This window comes from Astyanax mexicanus, chromosome 5 (assembly GCF_023375975.1).
Source record: "Astyanax mexicanus isolate ESR-SI-001 chromosome 5, AstMex3_surface, whole genome shotgun sequence".
Lineage (NCBI taxonomy): Eukaryota > Metazoa > Chordata > Actinopteri > Characiformes > Acestrorhamphidae > Astyanax > Astyanax mexicanus.
Window position 1 is genome coordinate 28,538,430 of NC_064412.1, and position 21,615 is coordinate 28,560,044.

Here is a 21,615-nt window from a genome sequence, read left to right on the forward strand (position 1 = left end):
ACAAATTGTTTTTAAAGAAGTGTTAAGAAAATGAGGTTAAGAACAATTCAAAAATAGGGAATGAATAACCAGTAAAAAAAGACAAAAAGCATCATCAGCAACATACTCTTTCTGCTGAAATAAAGAAAATAAAACTACACTGTAAATGGCCAGATGCTGCATTTGCAGTGTGAATGTGCAGGGCTTCAACACAAGGCCAGTCCAGGTCAGCCTCTGACCCCAGGAGGCTCCTCTTTCTCTGTCTCTCTCTCTCTCTGCAGTGGTGCGATGATGTGCGCTTCAGTGAAGAGCATTCTTCTGCACACATCCCGAAATAGAAACTTCTGGAAGGCCTTTAGCGGCAATGACCTTATTAACTCACTCCTCATTCATTCAGAGCAGTGTATTGTTACCGTGTTGTATTATCTCTGTTGTATTCTCTTTATATATATATAACTAAATTGAGGACACACTTATTTTAAACTGAAATTTGCATCATTACAAAATTCTGTGCTGTTTTTTGGTTCGTCATTTCTCATAATTAGGTCCATCTGTTCTTCTGTACTTATGTACTTTTGTTCCTCTCTGCACTCCTGCACACTGGCAGTAGGACAAAATGATCTCAAAATGGTCCAGATTTACACTAAACCTCATTACCCAACATCCACGTCTATAAGAGAAAACCATATGGGTGCTTTTCATCACTACAGCTGAGCCCAACAGCAAAAAAAATGACTGTACACATTGGGAATGCTGCTTCAGCAAACAGAGAGAGCTTAATTCTCACACGCAGCAAAGATTTTCCCAAGAGGGGGAAGGTGCTGGGTAAAGAAATCGCTCATAATGTACTTTTAGGGTGTGTGTGTGTGTGTGTGTGTATGTGTGTGTGTGTGCACGTGCCGCACAAGGTAAGTGTCAGTGCCTTGCTGTGCACATGATTAGTTGGCATGGATGTGGGAAGGATTTGGGGCTGGATGATGGAATATGAACACATGCTGTGCTATTTAAACTGGTGTGGCTTTATGAAGGTTTAGACAAACAGAACAGAACAGAACAGAGGTTTTATGTGTGTAAGCACATTGTTTAACCAAGTTTCTCTCGGAAATAAAAGTGTTTTTACCAATGCATATAAGAAAGTCGTTGTTAGCTAGCTTGACGAACAAAACTTGGCTCAAGATTTCTCCTTTTTTAAAGAACACAGTGTGGTAAAAAAAAATTGCTTGGTATGAATAAATCCTGTGTACACTACATGCATGCATTATATGCACATAATTTATAGTCCACATTGTAAACTTGAATAAATAGCCATTGAAGCTTTTTAAAAGTTTTTTTTTTAGCATAAAGCCCTTAACAAAAGCAATAACTTTAACAGGATATCAAAAAAATCTCAACTGTAGGGGTGCCGTTTTCTGCTATAATTGAATGCTAATCTGTATTCTAATGTGCTGATTGGCCACTATAACATAATCTCAACAGTAATGATGATTATAAATTATCTATCCGCAGGCCCCAGGGTTGGACTTTGGACACCCATGTCCTTCTATACATGTTCAGTCCTGTACTTTTGTACTAAACGGGTGCAGAGTGTCTCACCGAGTAGCAGCAGAGCTCATGGATGATGACTCGATTGGAGAACGTCTCGTTGTGGGATTCGATGTGCAAGGTTCTCTCGCGGCGGTTCAGAGTGTTCTTCTGGATGAAGTACACGTAATCCACCCCAGCAATCTGCACACAGTCATAATGATTATAATAAATCCATCAATCATTTGAATAAAAATTGAAAGGTTATTGCGTATTGGAAAGCATGTTGGAAAAAGGAGTCTCAAAGAAATCTATAAATCATGTCAAAATGTCAAGAAGGAATCTCAAAATAAAGAAAATGAAAAGGGTCTCAAAATACCCCAAAATATCCAAATAAACGTGAAATCAGTCACCAATGTCAAAACAATACATTGATTAAAGAAAAGGATCACATTAAAATGGCAATAAATAATTTCAAAATAGGGATACCTCAAATAATGAGGTAATCTCAAAACATCAAGAAAGCATTTTAAAATACTGAGAAAGGACTTTTAATTCTCAGAATGTATATAAAGAAATTTAGCAATTAAATAATAAGGTACTGAGAATTAGCTTCCATAGCAATGTATACACTCAAAACAGCAGGTCACTATAAAGAATAATAGAACTGTTTACAACATGAGCACCAGAAGCATGGGATAGCTTTTTCAGAGCTGTAAAAACATGTCACCTTGTAATCTTAGTAATATTATAAAACAGTGCAGATTTGAACTTTAACCCAAACCCAACACCCCATTTAACAAAGCAACCACTACTGCAGGCAGCAGTTAGGTGGACCGATGGGGTGGATAAGAGTCGAATTCAAAGTGTGCTGGACAGAAGCTCTTTTAGTTGGGTTTAAGATCACTGTTGTAAACATTCCAAGTACAAGGCGACTGAGCTGACAGCCAAAAACTCTAAAGAGGTCACAGGCGAGGATACAGCAGGGATCCTTATTTAAGACTGTTCTCAAAGCCAATTGCTGACAATGGAATGTGGGAATTCTTGACATTAACAGCTGCCTTTGGAATGCTGCAACTGACACATCTAAGCTCCACCACAACTAATGTGCTTTTATAGCTACTGTTGGCAGGTCGTTCAGGATTTACAAATCCATTTAAAATTTTACTTTAGTGTATATTACGATACCTACATTTAGTGTTTATATTATTCAGCCTAATAAGACACCGTAATAAAAAAATGCTTAAAAATAAAATGTAATGCTTAAAAAAGGGACAGGTCATTAGAATGACATTAGACATTAGAATGTGGGAATTCAGGTGTTAGGAATGAGGTTTTACCCTTTTCAGAAGGCGCGGGGCATCAACGTCCAGCTTGCACCTCCTCTCGATCTTGTGTGTGGAGCCGTCATCACTCTTTTCTTCACTAATGACGTCACTGGCCACAAACATGGGTATAAGGTGACACGTGGGGAACCTTCTCTCGTAGGCCTGAGAGAGAAACAGAGAGAGAAAGATTTTAAATGTAACATAATTTTATATATATAAATATATATATATTTTTTTTTTTTTTTTTTTTTTTTAAAGTTAGACATTTATTATATTTAACCCACCACTGTTATGATCACAATTTCTATTGTTCTATTCATAGGTCGATTCCAAAATGCTTAATGCTGTTGAACATGCTGTAATAAAATCTTCATTTAATCCAAGACAATTGTATTTAATCACTCCAATAATGAAAACAGTTAAATTAGGAAAAGCCAAAAAACACACTCAAAGAAGTGTCAAATAGCCCACAGTTTGAATCTTTGAATGTTAATATCCACTACTACATCTCCTTGACAAAGCAATAGAAAATCTTATCTTTAGAAGGTTTAATATAGCCAGTCTTGCCTTAGTATTCTGTCTTCCAACAGACAAATTCATATTAAAATGGAAAGACAATTAATTTTTATTAAAATGATTTATCACATCCAATATATAAACTCCTGCTGCATTTATCTGTTTATGTACTGGCCAAAGAGAGTGAAGCACACCGGCGTAGGTGGTTTTCGAGGGACTTCATTACTACAGCAAGTGCTGCTGGATACGAACACACTGAACGACCTTGAAAAAGGCGGTGGGGGCTTCAGGCAGGACTCAGCTGGAGAGCATCAGTATGCACTTATAAATGGCTCTGTGTATGTACGTGTGTGTATATGTGTGTGTGGCAGCTGAAGGAGCTGTAGAGGGTCAGGTCTTTTATCAGTCATCGCTCTGAATCCGAGTTACGCAACATCTCTAGCACTCCCTCGGGACAGGACTTAAGGACAGGTCTCAGATCAGCTTAAACTGTGCTCCCAGTAGGAATAACGCAATCTTAGTCCTATAAAGCTGGCCTAAGTCCAGCTTAAAAGGCGGTGGCAAAGGGGGACAGCTCAATCTAGATTAGTGCAGGTCTCAGAGCTGCTTTGGTGACGAGGTCAGGAGGGAGAAATTATCTAATTATGATCTTAGCTCAGTTGTCATGATATCGCACTTTGCAGTATAGTGACATCTGCCTATTACCAGTGACAGTGTTTTACTCTGGGTCTTGTGCCCCCCAACTACTTTGGCAACAATAAATCAGTTTAATAAAACTAAACTAAAACTAATCTTCATTTAACATCATGTCTATTTCTTTCACCTGGTTCAGTTTTGCAATATGAAGCAATACAACCATAATACCAATATTCAGCCCATCAATACTGTACAGCCCTAGTAAGATCAGTAAAGCTCGGTAGTCCATCAGGTGGTTTAGTCAGCATGTTGTCTGTGGCAAACGCAGCTGTGCATGTTATTACTACTGTGATCGCGTGTCCACAATTCTGCATCGCTCTGCAGTTCAAAACATGAAAGTCGGAATGTATGGGCAGAAACAAATGTCTCAGTGGACCAATCACAGCTGCTGTCCTCTTTGCGTGGTATAAAGTTACATTTCTGGAAAGCTGCCCATCAGGCTACAGAAGTATAAATTGGCCTTCAGTGAGTGAATGTGACCTGAAGGAGGTCCAACCATGTCACCTGAAGATCCTCAAACAGCCCAAAAATTGACACTTTAGCATGAAACCAGGTGGTTTGACAAAAGAGATTTTGTAACTTTTCAGCTCTAGATTGAGGAATATTATGCCTTGCTTCTGTACTAGCTCTTAATTCAACCCATATTCTCCACATGAAGATCTCAGGAAGAGAGAGAGACTTACCAATTGTGAAAGTGTGGTAGTGTCTAGTTAAGTGAAATCAACTATTTCACCAACAATACAAACACTGCCTACCATAATAGTCCATTCAAAATACAAAAGCTCAAGAGTCAAGAGGCAAATGCTTTAAATGTAATTGTACTGAAATGGCCAGTGTTTCTAAAGTTCTCTCTTAAGCGTGGATGCACATTAAAGACCATTTCACCAAAACCAAAGTGTCTATGACCATAAATGGCTGTGTCCTCAGATGAACCAAGCGGGGGGAATGAAGAAACAACATATACATGTATTTAAGCTTATCTAAGCTGACTCAAGCTGAACCAGTACTCTTATCAAATTAAGTCCTTTAACATCAACACCCCTCAATAGCAAATTCTATTAGGAACACACACACACACACACACACACATTCAAACACCCAAAAGTGCAGTAACACATACTAATGTACACATTCTAATATAGATCATGAAGCAGGATGAGTTTGTGAGGGCGTGTGCATATAAGAGCATGTGTGCGTGCTTGTGTACATTCCTGAACAAGTCTGGATTGATCCACCGGGTGTCCTGTGAAGCCCTGAACATCCCGTTCACAGTTGTAGCAGGCCGCAAGTAGGGTGTAGATGTTTGTGTGTGTGTGTTAGTGTGTGTGTCTGTTATAACCAGGCCTGCAGTGAGGGTGAGGCCTCCTGTTGTTTTGGATAATGAGGTTTGAGTCTGCCAGTTGGTTCTCAGCTAAAAGTAATTCTCACTCTGTCCCCATTTCACTTCAAACAAACAACAAACACAGGAAAACCAGGAAGAGTGAACATGTTTCCGAGGAATACGACTCAGCCCTTCGGAATGCAGTATCTGCTTAGTTGAAGGGGAAATTCCAGATCACAATTCTTTTGGTCTAAGAGCTCTCAAGGGCTGTTGGTGGAAAAGATTCGCACGCCACTGTGGTCATGTGAGGAGACCCTCAACACCTCAAGTAAAGACACAGAGTACAAAGCCCATATTTAAACAGAGCTTAAATATTCTGATCAGAATCTCCAACTGTGGAAGTGGATGATTGATGCAATAAATTAGAGGTGGGCAAATATGGTAAAAAAAATAATAAATAATAATAATAATAATAATAATAATATGCATTATTATTATTATAATAAATCTTTGCCATATTTCACCAGTATCTCTCAAAAGTGGACCAGGATACGGGCAGCAGAACACTGACCATCACAATGCTAACTAAAAGCTCTGCGCTCTCTTCAAGTCTGAGCAACCAGAACTGTTGCCCAGCAACCATCTTTTAGCTAAAAAAAAAAAAAGGCAAAAAAAGCACAGTCAAAGACTGGTGTAGCTGTTTAGGTATGTAATCAAATGTTTGTTTGCAGGTGGAAGACTGTTAGCCATGTGCATTCATTAGAATATTATAAAAACACCCACACAGTTTTCAAAGGCCTGAAGATTGCATTTTGCTGATTTTGAGGGGTGTTTCATCAAAATAAATGTATGTTTTCTATATAAACTTTGTGAATGCTTCACTTAATAGTTATTTGAGTAAATCCATCGAAATAAATGTTTAAAGGTCTTTAAAATGGTTCTTCATGAAACCAAAAACTGTTTAAAAACCATCAGAAATCACTGTATGACAAGAAAAGCCAGCTTGTTATCAGCATGCAAACATAGAGCCCATATTTATTGGATGTATCCAAATGAAGAAATCTTACTCAGACCATCTGAAAGATCTCTTCCTCAGAGTAATTCTGTAAATACGGGCAGACAAAGACTCATGCAGTGTGAGAGCCAAAAGCTCATATTTATGGATACACAGGGCGCACACTCTTAGATACAGAGACAGAGAGAACTTCCTCTGTACGTGTTTATAGATAACAATGAGCGATATCATATCTGAAATCACACAAGCAGTCCAATAGAAATTCCTTAAAACCTGCTTATGAGGGAGGAGGGTATTGGGAGGTTTAGGCTTCAATTAGTCTTGTAGCTCCAGTTCAAGACCAAGGCTAATATTTATGTTTCTGCATTAAATTTACACCACAGCCTATGGATAGTTTTGTACTATACACTGTGGTCCTATGTGTACTTCCCAGAAACATATTTATGAATTGTGGCTACTCTCCTTCTGCTACAGTTGGTTTAATGGCCATAAGGACCAACACAGCAGCGTAGAACCACCACTACCATGCCTAGGGTCTTGGCAGTGTAAATGCAGAGTAAAACACAGCAGCTTTTGCTTTTGTTTTCTGTTGACATCTTGCAGCCACGGTTTGCCATTTCATTAGAAATATTAGCATGCTAATATTATTGGAACAGAGACAATAATCCAAATATATATAAGCTCTGTGTCCTCGCTATTCCACCACTAAAACTCTCACTCATTTATCCTCCCCCAAAAACGTCTCTTTGACATAAATGTTGCACAAATTTCAACCTGGCTGTATAGGTGCACTGACCTGAATATGTGGTACAAATAAAAAATGTAAAAAAAAAATCAGAATCAATGTTTTAGGCCATTTACACTGCTACACAAATGGACACATCTGATTTATATAAAAAAATTGTTGATATAAAAATGATTTATATAAATATTTATATAAATATAGTGTCAACTTTCTTGTGCTGTGTGAAAACATAGAATGGCATAGAATCTGCACTGATTCAATGCAGAAGCATAAATTATCCTTTAGCTGATGGACTACATTTGCGTCAAGATGGGAAAAACTTCTCCCAAGATTACGCCTCACATCTCTTCTGAGAGACTGGTTCCTTGGTTGCAGTTGCCGTTTGCTTGCTCCATAAGCATCAGTGCATCATTAAAGCCTATGTTGTGTACAGAGCCTATTATTTAATGCTATATAAAAAAAACATAAGTGTAATAAAATGTCTATATCAGGAGTGAGGGAAATTAAGGACATGTCCCAGGTGGTGAAATATTGGTGTTCATGTTTAATCATGCCCTAAAATCTGGCATGAAAAAAACAACAACAAGTTGTTACAAAACAGGCTCGTCCAAAAGCTGCCCACACATTATATACTCCTCCTCACTATTATCAATACACGACACAAACTAACAAAATCAAAAACACAAGCATCTGAAAAAGAGTGATGCACTAATTAAAAGTACTGAAATGTTTTCAGCAACTGTTTTATCTTAAATTAAATGGACAGGATTATGGACAGGCGTGGCTGAACTCTGACATTGACTTTCTGCCATAACTTTGGCCTCACAAAAAAAATTAAAATGAAAAATGGAATTTCTTCAGTTCACCCTAAGCTCAGATAATGAGATATATATTTTTTAGGGAAAGAACATGTTGAAACTGTATATCCCCATGTTCTAAAACAACTGTAAACAATCTCTATTTGTCTTGAATAGTCAGTGTGTTTTGTTACACTGTACACTGTTTAAATGCGTGTCGATTACAGAACAGCCTACAGGCCTTGTAGAGCTGCCAGGTGGTGTCTTCCAAAAACTCCCACAGCCTGAGAATGGGGCCAGTGGAACAGACCAATTGTCCCAGCAGAATTGGTGTTGATTCTGCAGACTAATGCTAGTTTAGCAAGGGCAGGCCAGCATCGCTTGACCTGGGATCTCCAAGGCCAGACAATGGTTACCAAAGAGCTGACGACTCAAACAGTGACGGACCGCGTTAGTGATGCGAGGGTTAGTCGATAAGGTCAATCAGTCAGAGACGACATCATGGAAAACAGCTGGCGGTGTTTACTTGGAAACATAAGTGCTCAATAAATGTAGAAACAGCAAGGAGGACTAATAGTGTGATTAGTCCTTATGAATAAACAAATAAATAAAAGGTTGGATGTAATATTGAAGTAGTTTGAGGCAGATGTGAAGCTACTACAGTGCCAATTGGTAGGGTATAGGCTTCCATTACCCTGCGGCCACATTAACCTCAGAGCTCTAGGCAAGAACACACTAAAAACTCTAAAGGCAAACTGGCTAAAAGACGTCATTTGTGGTCAGAGAAAAAAAAGAAGAAATATACATTTTGGACCTTTTTTGTAAAGCACTTAAAATTCTCAAAATGTTTAAATTAGGGATGCAAAAATTTCACACTTTCCTCCTTCTGATACCAATACTGATGGCATATTTTCAACTTTTACTTTTTTAATTACTTAATAGGTGCCATTAAATCATGATATTATATAATGTTACTTATAATATTGGCTCAGACACAGAAACAATACCGGTAATGTCGCAACAACCATAGACTGTATATGTGCCTCTAGCTCAGCGCAAGTATTTGAGAAAAAACTTCTCCAATGCCTTAGGATAGGAGTTAAGATTTCAGCTTTTCCCCCCCACAGTGAGAAACCACAGTCCAAAGAGCAATCAGCTGTTCTCCAGACAGTCTAAACGGGCTGAACTGATTACCATGGAAACCAAACTGTGGAACCAACTAAAGCCACATCACGCCAACGCAGAGCAACACCTCCTGGAACTCCAGTCTCATTTGCTTGAGGCTAGCTGAGTACTCAAACAAAAGCCCTCCTATGGGAGCTTCTCTAAACATGTATAAGAACAGGTTGGTGCAGAAAGACAAACAGTCTACACAGCATTAGGCTTTAAGCAAATCAGCTGACAAACAGAAGACACCAAACATTTAACAAACGGCATCACTGCAAATTAGCGTGTCATTCGAGGAGCATCACAGGGCCAGCATGTGGTGCAGATGCACAGAAGCACGCCTAAATACACAATACGTGACAGATTTTGGCTTTGAATAAACACACACACACGCTAATGCTCATTCAAATACACTTCATTGTGGTTGTTGTGTGCGTGTCTTTCAAGTGCAATCATGGAGGAAGCACAGTTCTAGTTCCTTGCCAACACCTAGTTTATCTCATCATTTGTTCAGTAATGTAAATCAGGTGAGATTCTGACAGAACTGAACAAAACATATAGTGGAGTTAAAGACATCCAACAGGTATTCTTCTAATTGCGTTCCTCACATAAACCTATTGGTAAATTTACTGTACAAAGCAAAAATATGTTATCCCCACCTGATTTAAATAAATATATAATAGAAAATATATATAAGAAAGATCCAGACTAAAGCTGTGCACTAATATGCACTGTTTTACACCAAAAAAGGAAAAACCCAAAATTATTCTTTAGACTTAAAAAGCTTTTGTGTGGCTGAAGTGGATAAAACTACAGGATTCACCCACTGAAACAGAGAGCGTGACTCACTGCAGATGCCATACATTAACCTGACAACAGCAGCAGCAGCTACATTGCCCTTGCCAAGGTTAAATCGCTGCATGATTTCTCCTCTGTAGCCCTGTTCTTCTTTTTCTCCCTCTCCTCCGGCCACATTCCCAGTCTCTCTACCCTTTCATGCACACTGCATCTTCCTGTACAGCATCAGCTTTAGCGCTCTACTGCACTGCAGGTTTCTAGCCCTGCTGAAATAAAAATCAACCCGGCCAGTTTTTCCTTGCATGGTCATCAAAAAATTAAAGATCACCATAAACTGTTCAAAACCAGCATTCAGGTCATTTGAAGCTGGATTACAGTAGAGATTCCATTTTTAAGCTAAACCTTAAACCCATTACCTTATCACAATCTACAATAACAATTAAAATGAACTGCAGAAATTGTGTTGTCCTTATTCTAACATGAATGTTTGACAAAGTGGAGATATGCATTTGCAGGAAAACTATTACAAAGAAAAATCTTGTCCATTTAAAAAATATATATATCTTAACATCAAGCTAAGTATATCCTAAGGTTCATGTTCAAGGTCTGTCTCTTACCTAGCAATGATAGAAATGATTAAAGCTGTTGAACAAAAACTCAACCTCCCTTTTTTTTTTTGCCATTTCTGTTTTTTAAGTGTGTTAATAATGTATGATGAGTGGAACAACTGGCCTGCTCCAAAATGATTCGGGATAAAATAGTTTTGACATCGATCTTCGTTGAAATTTAAAATATTTTTTTCCATCCATGAAGTTAATGTATAAGGTTGTGTGTGACAATATTTCTGGACAGCTTAAAAAAAAAAAAAAAAAAAAAAAAAAAACACAGATTAACACAATGCCTAATGCCAGGCGTGGGCTCCAGAAGTTTGAAGAGCTTTGTTCACTGCAATGATATTGTTCCATCCAGTACTGCTACGCCACTCAACCATCTACCAACCTACCTGCCTACACTATTAATTACACAAATATTCATAAGTTTCAGGCCATTTTGCAACCTAGATTTGCATAAAGAGTTTAAGAGCTGGCCATCATCATTATCAGTGCAGAATTGTGAAGAGGCCACACAGCTGAGGTATACAGCCGGGAATTGATATGCAAAGCACTGCCATTATTACATAACATAGCAAATGAGAAAGAGAGAAAAGCCAACCCACTTAGGGAAACGAGAAATCAGAGCCAGCTGTGTCTTCTCTTCCTCCCGACTCTGGACAACATCATTTCAGCATCACTCTGCATGCAAACGCACTGCTTTTAACAACTTCATCTACGATCAGCGCCAGTTCTTGACCCGCTTACCTCTGGATTTATCATTATTGTTCTGCAGGATACGTTTGACATTTTTACATTGGCAGTTCATTACTGAAATTATATCGCAAAAACTCTAAAGCAGAGCTGTGCTAACCAACATTATCCCAAGCACTCTCACAAGGCAAAAGAACAGATTAGTGTCTGAAATGTAGAAATATTATACAGTAGACATGAGGACATGATCTACGGTTTCAGTGTTGAATCTTTCAAGATGCTTTTTCTCCAGCAATTTTTTTTGAGTGTATGTGTGGAAACACACCACACTTCCATCATGTCTTTACTCTTTACCCAAAACTGGTCAGAAATTAAAATATGCAAGAAGATAATGTGTTTACCAGCATAAGAACCACACAATTCTTTCTCTTGTTCAAAATCAGAACGGAAAAGCCTGTGTATAACTAAGACTCCTAATTACTCCTAATTATGGATTTACTTTCAGGCATTTATCAGCAGTGTTGGGAGTACTAACGCCGTTACTTTTTTCAGTAACGAGTAATCTAACTAATTACTCTGACTGTAACTATAACGCCGTTACCATTTTCGACACTCCGTTACTGCACGTTACTTTAGCAGCTGAATGAACTTTTTTTAACTTTGCGCATACAGACAAAGAGCCCTATCATACACCCCGCACAAGGCGTGTAGCGTGGCGCTTTGCCACCCGTCAACAGTCTATTTTTAGGCCTTGCACGCGTCCTTAAAATAGCGTTGGACTTTGGAATATATTAACACCGATGGGCATGGTGGTCTGGAAATGATGTGTGTTGAGGTAAATTTCTGGCGTGTTTTTATCTTGGCGGCGGAAAAAAGCTTAGCGCGATTGCTCACCCTGCGCTCCAAAATACTCCATACCATCACATCTTTACCACATAAAATTAAACCACACCCAGAGCCTTCAGCAATCAACTATGAAAAAATATATATACTTAAAAATCTGCACTGTAACTATAAATTATTATTAGTTATATTTATTTCTGTCAGTTATAAGGATTTATATTTATGTTTAGTACACAGACTAAATAACTGTAACTAGGCATTCTGCTGTTTAAATTTCAACAGATGCTTATTCTCACTCAAATGCTGGAGTTTTGAAATGGAAAATTAAAAGAGAAAATAACTTTGACTGAACATAAATTTATTTTAGTTAACTTTGCTATTATTTAACTGAATTTCACTTTTATATCTGAAAAACAAAGCACATTGTCAATCTGGCGCGTGGTGCTGCCCGTCAATTATATAAAACTTAAAACATTTGAAATACACAGAAATATAACGCTATATGTTAGCATTCGTTTCTTATCACCAGGGCAAATTTATTAAAATATTAAATATGTTAATTCATGAATTAAAATCTCGTCCAGCGCTCTGAAATGTCAGGCACGCAAAGTGGTGCTTGGCGCAGCGGCGCGGCATTGCGCGCAGAATAACCTCTGTCTTCTAAAAAAAAGTTTTTATAAATAAGATCTGACAAGTATACTAAAATTAATGTTATTAAACTTACTAAAGCCAACAAATGTACTGTTAATTAATAAAGAGAAATCAGGCAAAATGCGCTGCGCCTCTAAATAATTAGGCTATAAATAATTTACAACTCAGTTCAGTTAAATAAAAATAAGTAAGGACCTGTAAGTTAATCAAATATTGTCAAATATAAAGGATAGGTTGAGGTTTTGGTGAGCTGTTTTCATGATTTGAAACTGAAACTAACCGAAACTTTTATTATTCTGCGCAAAAAGCCTGTGATTGTTTTAAATGAGTTTTTTAATGGATTTACATGAGTTTTTTTAACGGATTGTTGTTTTTGTCCATTCTTTTGTTTTTTTTATATATACATTTATTTCTTTGAGTGTGGTTTGGTTTGTTTAATTTTTATCCCCAGACGTGTATTTGTTTTTTCCGTTTTTTTTTTTCAGTATTACATGTCTTAGTAATTTTCTTTGGTCCTGTGGAGTTTTTCGTTTCTTATTTTTTTTTATTCGTTAGACTATATTTTTGTCAACATTTTGGGTTTATTTTTGTTTGTTATTTTTCTAATAATAATAGTAATTACATCATTTATTTTCTTTATTTATTCTTTATTTATTTATTTTTACAGGGCGAAGTAACGCAATAGTTACTTTTACTGGTAACTAGTTACTTTTATAGTGGAGTAACTCCGTTAGTAACTCAGTTACTTTTTTGGAGAAGTAACTAGTAACTATAACTAATTACTTTTTCAAAGTAACATGCCCAACACTGTTTATCAGCCAGGCTTCTTTGTAAGGGATAAAGAGATCATCATTCATTTGCAATCACTTAACTGTTTGTGAAAGCTGGTGAAAGGAGGACTGCAGACCACTCTGAGCCAAAATACTTTAGGGGGTCTTATTTAGCATGGAGCAGGAGTATGGGCTATACAGCCCAGCCATGTCCAGGAAACACATCACTCTGAGAGGAATTTAACACGCTTGGAAAGCCGTCAAAGGTCAAAGTCTATTTATAAGACCATCCTCTGACCAGCCAGAGCCAGCAACTTATCACTAACGGCAGTCCACTGAAGATACGAAGAGAGAAGAAGAGACAAAGGGGTTGTGGGTGGCTTGGAAACAAACCCGAATCAATGGAGCTGACCTTTGGGAACAGAATGGTTTGCACGCCGTAGGTCCCACCGAAACTAACGCACACTGCTTCATGCCTTTAGCAGATCATGTGTTAGAAAAAGCAGATTATAGCTAAAGAGGGCAGAAGAGGGTCATTTTTGGGACCCTTATATAAGAGACTTAATTGCTGGCTTTGAGCCGGTGTTTGTTTAGATATCATTTCATCAGTTTAAACAGAACTAGCCTCCCTCTTTCCACATTCTGGTCTGCGTGAGCTGAAGAGTGAAACAAACACAAAAACAATCGCTCAGTTCACAGCTGGACTCAAGCCCTCATTGTGTTGAGCCGGACAGAGCGGCTACTGTAGCGCTTTCACAGCACGTTCCGGAACACGCAACAAACTGCATTGCCCCCGTGGTCAACAAACCCAGACAAAAGCAAGAACTGTCTCTCTGTCTCCCTCTCTTTCTCCCTCTCTCTCAGTGTACATGTGACGTCTAGCATTTCTGTGATTTGAGGTATTAAGTGGACTGATGCCAACAGAGGAGAAAGTACAAAAAGAGAAAGAGTAAGAAAAGCAAGACAGAGCACAAAGAAAGGTGTGAAAGAGTTAGAGTTTAAGTGTGCAAGAATGAAAAAGAGAGAGCTCTAAACCTAAGAAAGACATTTATTCCTCTTGAAAAGTTAACTAACACCAGTCTGATGTGAGTCACAGTGAGAAACTCCCCCTCACACAGTAATACACCGTATTTTCCTGACTGCATCGCCACAAGTCATCTTAACACCCACTCTACTGAGTAGCAGAAGGAGGGTATTGAAACAGTTGGATGACGTAATGTTCTATGTACCAACCACTTCACTGGATCATAGCAGGCCTTTTTACCAAAGTCTATTAAAAAAAAAGACCTTTGACTATACATGGTTAGCACTGGTTTAAATTATTTAAACACCAAAATGTGCAACAATAAGCACATTTGTATAACATAATAACATTGTGTCATATTACCCACCCCTAATTTTCACATCAGGGTACTAGTTTTTTGCTGTTTTAGCAAAAGAAAGATTCACACTGTTCTTATTCCCCCATTATATATCTACTAAAGATTGTTTCCAGTATAATTTATTTTACTTTAATCCTGGATATATAGAGATACTGGGAGTGCATTATTAGTATCATGACATTCTGGATTAATGACTTCCGTAACAAATCTGATAAAATTCTTGTATTTTTTAATATCTCAGTTGGGTGTGTACCATATCATATCGTATACATAAGTAACATTTAATTTTCATTTTGTTGCAGTAGTGTATTTTTGCAATTCAGTATTTTGTCATATAGCCAAAAGTATTGGTGTTGTGAAAATACCATCCTTCTCTGGTTAGACAACTTATAAATGAATGTTAAAAAATCATTATACATCTACATAATTTTAAATAATTTTACATTTTAAATTTAGTTATTTTATTTGGTTGCAGTAGTGTCTTCTTGATTTTTTTTTTTTAATTCAGTGTTTTGTCATATCGCCAAGAGTACCCTTAACTTGATAGTTAATTTGATAGTTGAGCTGGATTACAGTCACACTATCCTCTCCACACAAACGAACAGCTCTTGTAAGGGTCCTGATGTAGCTATTTTTTTCCTTATCCAAGTGTGAGATTACTGTATTCACACCTATCTGAATAAACTGAATCAAGGTTTAAAACACATACAAGCAAGAGTCTGCTTTAACTGAACTAAAAAGTGCAAGTGTAAAAACACCAGCCCTAATTTGTAAAGTAGAGCCTCCTTAAGCATCAAGAACACTTTGGCAACCATGAATCGGTTGCTATGTTACCGGAAATTCTTTCTTGAAGTACACTTGGTATGTATAGTTCACTACCAAACAGAACACAAGACTGCCTATGGTTTTTGGAGATCCAGTTTTGATCTAGTTGTCTAGTAATTACAAGTTGGTGCTAGACAAAATTCAAAATATATCAACTTATAATGTATCTTTTCAGTTGCCATTAGATCCAGATAATCAATTTATCCACTTTACATGACAATGTTATGGCTGACTGGTGTGTGGTATGGTATCCTTTCCTGAAGAGAAAAGTAGAACAGTTGTATCTCCAGAGACGATCTGCCTGAATGATGTTAAGGTCAGAAAACGAAGCATAGAAAATGGAAAATTACAACATGGTTTTAATCATGCAGGCACGCTCATGCCATGGCTGAGAGCCATGTTCATTCATACTGAGAGATTACCCCCCCACACTCTGATTGGTTATACAACATGATTATTAGTGGACTAGATAGTGCTGGATGTAGTATAAAGGAGGTCAGTGGTGGGCTGTAGGTATTCAATAGAATAACTGCACTTTATGGAGAATGAAGTCTCAATTTCAGACCTATTTTTGCTCTCCAGTGATGTAATGACTTCAGAAAGTAGGTCAGTGGGAAAAATACAGCGAGGCAGCCTCAACGAAGAAAACGCGCTGAAGCTAGAAATGGAAGATTTTTATTGATTCCTCTGCTAGAAAAGAGCAACAGCAAGAGCAAAGCATACTTCAAAGCCTACAAAATAAGACTGAATAACCCTGTATATGAGGAATGATTTAAGTTAATGCATCTGTGATGATTTTAATGTACTGGTCTTAATGTTCATAGAAGTAGTGTTTTACAAAGAGCAGGCATAGTCTATGTACAATGCATACCCATATAAAACGCAAATAAAACAAGTGCATTTTCAACGTAGTGTGAGACACTAGAGTTAGAAATGGGATTACCAGTTTTATATAAAATGATACATAATCCTAAACACAGAGATCGACAAGTACAGGGCTTGTAGGTTGAAATTTAATTTTAACATTTGTCATCTACATACACTACAGTGACTAAAGTATTTATTCTGCACTTGTCAAAAGAACTATTTGTCTCTACTGTCCAGCAAAGGTTTTCTATTATATTCTGTGTACAATTTAGATTCTATATATATTTTCTATTATATTCTGTAATAAAAGCATTATTGAGGTCAGGATTTTGGATCACCACCACCCCACCTCATCCCCAACTGCCCAATTCAGCCAAAAATATTGGATGAAGCACCATAATTTCAGAGAGCTCTAATGCTCCACAGGTTAACGCCTAGGGAGCTTTATGCTCCTCCAGTTACCTTATCATTATCGTTATCTTTTACATTTAATTTCAAAATTTGTTTTTACGTTTTTTTTTTGTAAAAAAAAAAAAAAACAGCTCCCTTCAACCTTAAATGCCGCTTTTATATATACACTGTCCAATCATTACATCCTTGTATTTCAGGAAAAATGTAAAATATGACTCTAAAAGCTTCTTTATGTAAATATGTATAATCTTAATTATCTTATTTTGAAAATCACTTTAAAACAGTATAGTCAATTAATTTAATTATCCTCGCAACACTATTTGCAACATAACTTGCATAGATCAGCATTACTGAGAAACTTATACCTAAAACTAATCAATCATTAGTATCAGTTACCTAAGCAATAAATCCATTTAACCAGCACTAACTGTGCTCCTTATGTAATAAAGCATTCAGGTGGTCAGTGTTGTAGAAGTACTAATGATACCAACACTCATGTCACACTGCTCGCCATTTACAGACTGGTAAAAGCCACTGCACTACAACCACTATGACTCACTGGACTGCACTTTATGATGAACATTAAAAAAAATCTATTCTGAATTCAGGTTGACTTTAAAACAGGTTGGGTCACTTCATCTCTGTGCGGCTCCAGGCATGAGCTTTTGTGTGTATAATGATTTAGAAAATTACACCAAACCGAGCACAACAATAACAGCAAAGGAAAGTGATCCACACCCTGTCTCCCAGCGGGATGAAACCCAGCCACAGAAAAAACACTGGCAACAAAAGTCTCGTACACTCTATTCAATACATACAGCAGTGCTAGTTCTATAATGCGCTCTGTATAGTACAGAATTAAACAAAATTAATGGAACTCTCTCACGCTACACATTTTGAGAGCCTTTTTAAAACATTTAACTTTAAGCACCATGATTCTTTAAATGATCACGACTCCACATAAAACACATGGAAAAATCACTGAAGAACTCCCTTGATTTAAGAACACAGTTTAAAAAAAAAAAAAAGTGGAATGCGTTCTATGCTATGAATGGCCGCCAGTGTAATATCTGGGAATGTAGAGAGTGGAAAACTTCTAGATATAAATGCAAGAGCAACCCTTAGTTATTTAATTTTCAGTGAGAAATTCCATTAAGTACAAGTTAATACTTCAATTCATATGATTAGTACAGATGCACTGATGTGAAAATTCTGCAGTGATGCTGATGTCCAGTACTACATATGTATACAGGGGTTGGACAATGAAACTAAAAAACCTGGTTTTAGAGCACAATAATTTATTGTTTATTTGCCTTACATTTTAGCTATCAACCAAATGTATGCAAACAATAAAATAAAGGGAATCTTCTGAGAAAAAAAAGTCTCTTAAATAGAATGAAAGCTGTGATTAAGGTAAAGCTTCTCAACACTCAAACATCTGATACTGGATTTAATAGTGGAAGCTTCTTTGTCATCTTCTGTTAATTACATGCTGCTTTTTCCATGACGCCAAAAAAACAAGAGACACACTAATTCTTCGAAATTATTAAAATGAAGCTCTCTCACTTTTGCACACTATTCTGTAAGTGATAGAGGCTGTAACTCTCTGCAAAACCTTGAGGGCTTTTGGTTGTCAGCCACACACTGTTAGCTTAGCTTGCGGCACAGCAGAGTGTGATCACGCTCCTGCAGCACTCTGCAGAATAGCAGCGTGCCTGTCACCAATGCTGGCAGCACAGAGTTTATCTGCAGCTTGATTGCAGGCTAGCGTTGCTGACACCCTGTTATTGGCTGTGAGTGCTTCAGTAATTTTACCTTTTCAGAATGTAATAGTTGGTTTAGCATACTTAAAATGTTACTGAACAGTTAATTATCACCTTCCACAGCAAGTTTACTTGATACCGCTTCAGTAATACGAGCAGAACACTCATTTATCAGACTTACAAAGGGTACAGGCATGCACTGGGTAAAGGCATTGTTGTGACTAAAACACAGCCTTTATTAAGAACATCAATAGAAAAACACTGTGTGAACTGTTATAACTGGTTAACCTTACATTAACCAGCGTGACTGTTTTGCCTGGTGAGCGGGGAGAGAGGAAAAAAAAAAAAAAACGTGTACACTTGGATAAGAGAAGCTTTTCAGCACCCTGTTAATTCCTAAATCCTTCCTGATGCAGCAAAATAATTGAATGGCTGGTTTAACTATAGCTTTAAAGGCAGAGGGTGGCAGCAATGATGTGATTGTGCACTGCTTTTCCTGGAAAGGAGAGAGGGGTGAGGGAGCATTCAGCCAAAAAAAAACAAAAAAAAGCAAAAAAAAAAAAAAAAAAAAAGCATGTGAGCAAAAACATAAAATGTGAAAACAATATTTTTGGATCAGCCTTAACACTAAAAACACCTGCCTAATATTGCTCTAAGCCATTGAGGCATGGACTACACAACATTTCTTTGCATTATTTGAGATCTGAAAGCTCTGCATCTTTTTTTTAATTTATTTTAGCCATTTCTCATTTTCTGCAAGTAACGCTATAAATGACAATATTTTTGAGAGAAATTGTGGGGAAAATGTTGTCCGTAGGTCATAGAATAAAACAACAACGTTTATTTTACTCAAATATATACCTATAAATATCAAAATCAGATAAACTGATTAAGAAACTGAAGTGGTCTCTCAAGTTGTGTTGCAACTGCTCAGTGTTTCAGTTTGACTTCAGGTTTAAATAGCAACTTAAAACAAACAAACAAAACAAAACATTAAAATACTCAGACACAAAACATGTTTATATTTTTAGTGGGAGTTTTATTGTTTACAATTAGCAAAAAATTCAAGATAAGGAAAGTGAAAGCACAAGTGTGAGTGTGCGAAGATGAGCAATAATTACTTAACATGTTTGAGATAAGAATCACTTGTGTGAGAAACACTGTGTGCTTTATCTCATTTGCCAAACAGGATGTGTGGTTTCATCCAGCTCTAGCAGGTTCATTAACATTAGACTATGGTTGTCATGCAACGTAAAACATCCAAGAACGATTTGAGCAGTAATTCAGAATTCAGCTGACACGAGGCAGAAAAGGAATAAATTATCTGCAGCTGTCTCTCTCTGACGTATCCTTCCAGGCAGCACAGTCACATTTCTGAATCGGACTCAAAACACTTTGGCTGCTGGTCAGCAGCAGCAGCAGCAGCTGCCTGCCAGAATGAGACAAGACACGAAACGAGATACAGAACCTTCTGTACTACACTGCTCTACATCACTCTGTTTGTAAATAAGGGGAAACAATAAACAGGCTTTAACCTGAACAAATGAAGAGCTGATTACATCCAAATGTGGACTACATCAACAAAAATACAAGCCAGTACATAGCTGCAAAGGAACACTTTAATGCATTCAGAAATGGCAGAACTGACTGAGTTGTTTTAGTATTATTATGAATCGAGACACTGAATATGAAAAACAATGAAAGTTTGGTATGTGAAACCTGGAATTTTCTTTTGTAGTGCCTGTTTACTTGTTGCTCTACCCTGCAGTGCAAACACCCATGGTGACTTAAAAAAAATACATGTAATGTATGTAGTCAATAAAACACTTGGAGGCTAAATGTTTCCCAAACTTTAAAATCAAGACAACAGTTCCCAAGCAGTATACTCTACCACCATGTCCATTTCATTCTTTTCTATAAAGGTCTTCTGTTTCGAAATTGATATTTATGTTAAAAAAAAAAAAAAAGGTACTATCATTCCCCATGCCACGTTGTATTTTGCCAGCATTTTCATGTTTGAGATTTTTTTAATTTAAAGGCACTTCAAAAAGTAAGCTAAAGTCTGTCTCATTTTCAAAAGAAAATAATAAAAATAAAGTAATTTTTTAATTATTTTTACTAGATCATTTCACTATTAATAACCTTTACTTGTGCACATTACTCATTAATGGGACAGTTGGCACAGTTTTGTAAAATGTTCTACTGAGTGTTTAATAATTCAGGCCAGACGAACTGGTTAAGGTCATCCCTGCAGCACATCCCGCTCCTGTTAACAACTCATACCAAAGGATTAGCCTGGGTTTCTTTTGATAATGGGGCCGAGGCACATTTTTACTGCGGGGCAGGTTACAGGTGAAGTGCGCGACACGTGCCAGAAGGATTAAACCATAGATGAAAGAGCGCTAAAAAAGAACAGTCTGGAACATTGAGAGAGCCCAAAACATCTGCTCTACTTCAGACACAGCAAACGGGGCGAGCGGACATGATTATCAAAGTCAGGTGTGCGAAGCGTTCGTCTGAAAAGCCAGACAGACTGACACCTGACACAACAAAGCAGGTCAGAGACGGCTTTTATTAGTAAACAAGAGTAAACAAAACTTCAAAAGCTATCTTGTCTGGAACAGTATTATAAAAAAAAAAAAAAAATAGGGATCACGATGCAAGTGCAGCAGCATAAGAGCCTGGTCACAAGTTGGCATAGCAATGCTTCACCAATTTGTTCGTCAACAACTGATTAATACATAAATATTTTGTGCACTAACCTGCCAAACCTGCAGTATTAAGTCTAGCTCAGAGTATAAAACTAACAGCAGTGGTTCTTATACACTTTAGACCATGTACAAATCATCCACAATCAAACTTAACTCAAAATACAACCACAGTTATCCACAGAAACATATGCAAGCAAACTAGGGG

The 21,615-nt window shown here is 37.3% G+C and overlaps 1 protein-coding gene across 3 annotated transcripts in view; it reads right to left on the reverse strand.

Annotated features, from left to right (window-relative positions):
* si:dkey-237i9.1 (SEC14-like protein 1) overlaps positions 1-21,615 on the reverse strand; it is a 54,910-nt gene that overhangs the window by 20,841 nt on the left and 12,454 nt on the right. For all 3 annotated transcript variants that reach the window (XM_007252159.4, XM_007252156.4, XM_022675237.2), the window contains 2 exons: positions 2,841-2,990; positions 1,573-1,704 (listed from right to left, as the gene is read on the reverse strand). In XM_007252159.4, coding sequence (XP_007252221.2) covers positions 1,573-1,704; positions 2,841-2,990 — 282 coding nt within the window. The remainder of the gene's footprint in view (positions 1-1,572; positions 1,705-2,840; positions 2,991-21,615) is intronic.